General features: G+C 45.6%; 1 protein-coding gene across 1 annotated transcript in view; it reads right to left on the bottom strand.

The window, feature by feature from the left end:
• Nucleotides 1–1574: 1574 nt before the first annotated feature.
• Ntm (neurotrimin) overlaps nucleotides 1575–6320 on the bottom strand; it is a 982570-nt gene continuing 977824 nt past the window's right edge. The window contains 1 exon segment of the mRNA XM_028883058.2: nucleotides 1575–2945. Coding sequence (XP_028738891.1) covers nucleotides 2845–2945 — 101 coding nt within the window. The 3' untranslated portion in view covers nucleotides 1575–2844.

Genomic DNA, 6320 nt, shown 5'->3' with positions numbered 1-6320 from the left:
ATTCCACCAGTGTGGACAGAGGCATAGGAGGAATAGAAAAATCTCACTTAGCACTTTCATTCTTTTTCCCCCTATAATTAAGGAATTATTGACTTTATTTCTTGGAGCAGTTTGGGGTTTAGATAAAATTGAGCACACAGTGTAACAGAAAGCAATGTGTTTATGTCTCTGGGCCCACCTCTAAAGTAATTTCCTATATGAGTAAATAGCTACAGCCTCCCAGCATCAAACCCCTATACTTTCTTGGTTCTGGGAGAGGGGCTGTTTTGGAAATAACCCACACTCTACCTACCTGCTGCAGCTGATCTTTCTCTGCTTTCAATTCCTGTCTTGACTTTCCACTCATACTTTGCATCCTAAGAAAATGCAAGGCCCCCTACTTGCAGTGGTTCTGGGACAGTGGGGAGGGGCCACACCAATCAACCCAAGTCTACAAGACTTAGGCAGGTTGTTCCACACACTATTGAGCTGTCCAGTACCTGAAGTAGTTGAGGTAGGAGGGCAAAGGGGGACAAAGAGATAGACAGCCAGTGATTCAATGTCAATGCTCATGGTAGCTGGAAATGCCAGCCCGCCTTTCAAATATCCTGACTCAATTCAGGCAAAGCTGACGCCTGAAGTCACAAAGGCAGCAATTCCTGACTTATCCAGCCGATACTTCATTTCTGACTCACAATCAATCTTCTATGTGTTTCATTTCCAGAATCAGTCTTAGAATTATTTGAATATTGTTACATTCAAATCTTTCTTTCCTCTTAATTTATGGGTATGAGTGAGGTTTGGGGGGGGGGTGGTAGCGGAAGACATGGTAGGCCGTCAGTCCTCAGAATACTAATTCATAAGATTTGGGGTTATTTAATACACACCACGATAAAATTATTGGAACTAGCAGCCATAACTGGCTTTGACCATCTGACCAGCAAGGAAATCAAAGGTATTGAAGACAAGGTCCCCCAAAATTTTTGTTCTCCTTGCATTCAGAGGGAGGATGGAGGAAGTCTCCAACCCCACTGTCTATTAGCAGAGCACTTGCCAAGGCAAGCTCCTGCCCCTCCCTCCCAGGAGCAGTGAGACACCCCCACCTCCGTTCTTCCCCTCCCCCCGCCCCCCCCCCGTTACAGAATGAGGTATCACACCATGTGAAGAGGGACATGGAACACTTTTTAATGTCAAGTCAGAGACAACCCATCCCTCCCCCCCTCTCCCCCAATCCCACTTTCCCTCATCACATCCAGGACCCCTCCCCGAGGCCTCTCTGGTCCCCAGACTTCGGGGAAGGAAAAAAATGGTTACCTAAAAACTGCATTTTTCTTCTCTTTCATACACACTCACACGAAGGTGGAAAATTAAATAAAATAAACCAAGAGGATTAAGTTCTCCAGTAGTCACAAAGGCATCAGGGATTCCCGCAATGGGCTAAAGCAAGTGATTGCTGACGGTTGGTTTAGTTGGTCCGGTTGCTTGCCATCCGTTAATGCCCCAAGGTGTGATGGAGAAGCCAAGCTGGCGGCCTCCGCCTCAGAGAGCCACACCTGGAAAGACGCTGCGCCTGTTATTAGTGATTGTTTCTGTTGTCCTTTCCGCTCTTTAGAAATGTCTCTGACATGTAAATAACCCAAGAAAAAAAAGAAGGAAGGAGCTGATTACACAATTACCAGTAAACTCTATCATCTTTTAGAAGGTCAACACACAGCTAACGCCATATACAGCATGCAGTAATGTCTGAGAAAGGACCCTGCTGAGAAACAAAATGGCTAGAACTCTAACAAAAAAAATATATGTATATATATATTTATATATACTGTATAATATATGTCGTCAAAAGAAGCATAGCCAACAAATCAAGATAGAGTGCAGATCAACCTTCCGTTTCTAAGCAGTGTGTAGACAGCATAGTACTGTCTACATGAAATGTCAAAATGAGGAGGAGTCCGTAGCGCTGGTGGAGGTGTTTGTTAAGTCAGATGTGTTTCTGGTGGATTTGCCAAATCCTCACCAGGTGGTTAGTACCTAGTGTGGGGTCCACCAGTTGTAAACCTAGTAAAAAGTACACTATTTGCTTGTAATGCTTAATAAACACGCTTCTCTTCACCCCTCTCCTGTGTATTTTTAGTTTTGTCTCTTGCTTACGCACTAAGCTCTAGACTCATATCAGAAAATATAATTAATAAAATTAATAATGAATCAGAATCCCTTATTATCCGTGATGTCCATGTGGGAAAATGAAAAAAAAAACAAAAACAAAAAACAAAAGTTTAACGATATGTTTTGTGACTGTCGCTTGTGGGATTACGGTGCTGTCAGGCTGTCTTGTTTCCTTTACTTTCTTTCTTTTTTTTTGTCATTGTCTTTTTGTTTTTTTCTTCAGATTTCATACTTCATGATACATGCCACCATGGCACAGCCCACCAAAGGGCCCTCTGCGGCACATCCAGGCCCCTGTCTCTCACTCTGTGCTTGTCTCTACGGACCGATGGAATTTGGGATGGCTGACTCCAGAAGGTTCCATGGTGGGGCACTTTAGTGGGCAGAGTGGCTGAGCCCTTGCCCACCCTGGCAACAGAGAGGTCACACAGTGCAGCTTGTGGGTGGGTCCAAGCCAGGTGTGCCTTCTTCCCATTCGGGAAAAGAAAGAAAACTCAGTGGTACCTAAATATCTGCAAGGCAATTTTCAAATTTCCTTTTTTAAATTTTTTTTCCTCTCCCACAGTATTCTTTGTTCCCCTCCCTCGAATTTCTGTCCCCTTGGCCGTAATTCTCTGAATGTCACTGGATTCTGACTTGTCGCTGTCGTATCGAGATGCAGTGGCGGCAGCTCTCCCCAGCAGGGAAGGGGCACTCACATCAAAATTTGAGGAGCAGGTGTAAGACCAGAAGAGGGAGGAGCCAAATGCAACCTGCCCTCCTTGATGTCCCATTGTTCACCTCACTGACAGCACCCGGGCCTGTGGAGAGAACACACACACCATGAGCTGCTTGCTGCAAGGTGGGTCAACTCCTCACCAGTCCATGGGTCTGGTGTCGCTTCTACTGAGGCTTCCCTCTAGGATGAACATCTGGCACGCGAACCACAGAATGTTCCCAGGCCCTCACGTGGACACTCAGCGTGCAAACGGATGCCTTCCCTGGCAAACAGAGAAGACGACTCTGTTGAATCATCATTTGCCCATGGCATAACATGCTTCAACAATGTCAAACCCTTGATCTCCTAGCTACTTGCATTGTCTCCCATCCCCTTCTGAGATCCAACTGCCTCACACGTTTACAGAACCTTCAGGCTATACCGCCTGTTCAGGAAAGAGCCTGTTGGGCCCTGCAATCTGTCTGTTTGCTGCTCTTCCCCTGAACAAAGTGAGTCTGTCATTCTCAGGGTGGTGCTGGGATTCCCCGTGGAGTCCTTGGCCTCTTTCCCACCTGGTTGACGTAACATCAGACTTTAGCTCAAGTGTCTGACAAACCAGCTTTCAGTGGGTAGAGGGTGCCCTAAGTAAGGCACAAGACCATGTGCGGTGTGTGGACAAGAGTGCAAGTGGTGGTTAATGTGGACATTGATGGGCAGCATATGCTTCAGAGAATGACTATTGGGAGGCAAGTTTTCCTGCGAGGCACTTATTCACTGGGTTTACAAATAGATGCTCTTTGCCAGACACAAGAGGTGAGAGAACTAACTCCAACGTGGCAAAGCTCCTCAGTAGGTTCCCTATTGTTATAAACAAACTTCTGGGCTACTTTGGCTCTCGTGTCCAAGGACTTCCATGAAAAAGTAAGTGATGATTCCAAAATAGCACATACAGTCAGAAATCAGATGAATTAGACAATTAACAGGGACATGGCCCCTGATTGGACCTGCTCTGATCTGCTCTGGAACACTGAATTTCTCAGGGATATTCACAGCTGGTGACCGTACTCAGTCTCTGTCTTCACCTGAATACTGCCAGAACTTGATTGCCTGAATCAGGAGCTCAGCACTGGAGTCACTTCCGGTTAAATCAGACCAGATTCAACCAGGCTTCTTGATTGCACATGAGATTATTCTGTCAGGTCCTAGAATTTTTGACATAGCTGCTGCCCATATGATTGCATTTCTTGGTCCTTTGAGGTCAGCAGCTGCCAACTTTGTGTTAGCCTGGGTCATAGGAGTCACACACTGGGACCTTCTTGGTAATGGTAAGTCGTCATGCTGAAAGTCCAGGAAACCCTGTTCTGCTTTGTGCCTGGCAGGGAGGTGACCCAGGCAACACAAAGTAGAAAGCATTCTTAGGGACACAGGTGATGAAGAGTCATGATCATGAAAATACTGAGTACTTACCTTTCCATTGCTTGTCACATGGGATTAGTCACCAAGTGCTTACACATTCTAGAATCTAGCTGCTAGGTTTCCATCCAAAGCAGCACTAGGAATTCACTTTCTATATCCACTCATTGTCTTCACACACTTTCCTTGTTCTCACAGAAGACAGGGTCACTCCTTGACTCCCCAAGGAAAGAGGTTACATTCCTATACTGTGAGGGAGTCTTTCCTCTGTGGATTGCTCTATTCTTTCGACTTTGGCCTTTGTCTGTGCCTATGGCTGTGAGATCTTATATATAGACTGTGAAAGGTAGGTTCCATTTCTTTCCTGGTAAAGAGAGTGGTCCATTTCATATTTCTACATGTGCCTTGCCCATCACAATTTAAAACATGTCCCATGTACTTGATCTGCTGGGAATCTGTCAGGACACAGACTGTAGTACATCTCTCTCTCTCTCTCTCTCTCTCTCTCTCTCTCTCTCTCTGTCTATCTGTCTCTTCTGTCTCTTTTGTTTTTGAATACTCATGTTTTCAGTTTTAAAGCCCATTCCTTATTCAACCTCAGCATTTCTCACCAAACTACCTGCCATGGCCAAGAAGATAGCTAGGGACAAAAGAGATGGATAACAAATGTCAGTTCCTTGAGAACACTTGAATGCTCCTTCTCTCCTTCATTCCCCCCTTTCATGCTTAACTGAAGGGCAGAAGCCACAAGCCACTCAGAATACAACAGAAGCCCTGCCTGGTTCCCATGTTAGGAACGTCCATGTAAGGCTGAACACCTGTGTCCAACATGGAGCCTCTGTACAGCCTGGTATCTCTGCCAGTTGTTCTCCTGGGGCTCTTGTTCAGTTACATGAGTACATCCCTCAGAGCTCCTCTGTGGTCCAATCCTATGTTGGGAAACAGTCCAAGAAGTCTACAGGGACAGCTCTTAAGCCAGCAAACTATAGAAAACAGAACAGTGCCTGAGAATGCATCGCTTTGCTTGGAGGAAGGGTTGTCTTGGTGAAATTCACAGGGCCTTCCTGCTGTTCTTACTCAGGCCTGAGTAACCTTGTCCAGATATCCCACTGCCTCCACCCAATGCACACACCTTCTCCTTCCACCCTGTCTGTCACTTCAGTGCCTATAGGAAAACCTGACTTAGAATGAAGGAGCAGGAGACAGACAGCTCAAGGTAAGAGTTCTTTCCATGGCTGCTGAAAGAGACACCTGCAATGACCCACCTCCCAAGTCACAGAGTTCACCAGCTACCACTGTCACCAGTTGCTGGGACATCTCACATTTACCCCTTAAATTAATTTCAGAGTAACATTCCCACACCTCCAAATTGCTCCAGCTGAGTGCTACAGCCTTAACAAAAACATCTGGCTCCTTGGTAGAACGTTTACCATCACATTGTATTATCTGTCAGCTATCTGGCCCAGGCTGTCTTCCTACCATGTTTTCTTAAATTTTCTTAGTCCAGTGCATGGAGGCACATGAATACACACACACACACACACACACACACACACACACACACACAGGCTGGCAGTCCCCAGCCATATTCCCCAGCCATATTCTTTTTCTTTAACAAGCTCACATGTACACACACACACACACACACACACACACACACACACACACACACTCACAGGCTGGCACTCCCCAGCCATATTTTTTTCTTTTACAAGCTCACAATCTCTAGCCCTTTGTGTGAAACGTTTTCCATGTAACTCACTTCTAGTCATTAGTCCAGCTTCTCCTCTGGACTTCAGTGGTTTCCTATAGGCAGTGTCCATTGGTTCTGTCAGTAACATATCCATTCTGCTATTAAATACCGCCCCAAGAATTCTAATATTCTAATTCTCCATATTTGTCTGACATGCAGTTTCTCCTAAATGCTATCACCAACTAAAACCATTTCTTCCCCTCCTGTTCCCCTCTTATTTACTTGTTAGAAACAGCATCTCGCTATCCAGCTCAGACTGAATTAGAAATCTTAATCCTTCTGCCTCAGGATCCCAAGTTCTTGGGGCATTGG

The sequence above is a fragment of the Peromyscus leucopus genome, chromosome 7, assembly GCF_004664715.2.
Source record: "Peromyscus leucopus breed LL Stock chromosome 7, UCI_PerLeu_2.1, whole genome shotgun sequence".
NCBI lineage: Eukaryota > Metazoa > Chordata > Mammalia > Rodentia > Cricetidae > Peromyscus > Peromyscus leucopus.
The sequence above is the reverse complement of the archived record's forward strand: the minus strand, read 5'-3'. Positions and strand labels throughout refer to the sequence as shown.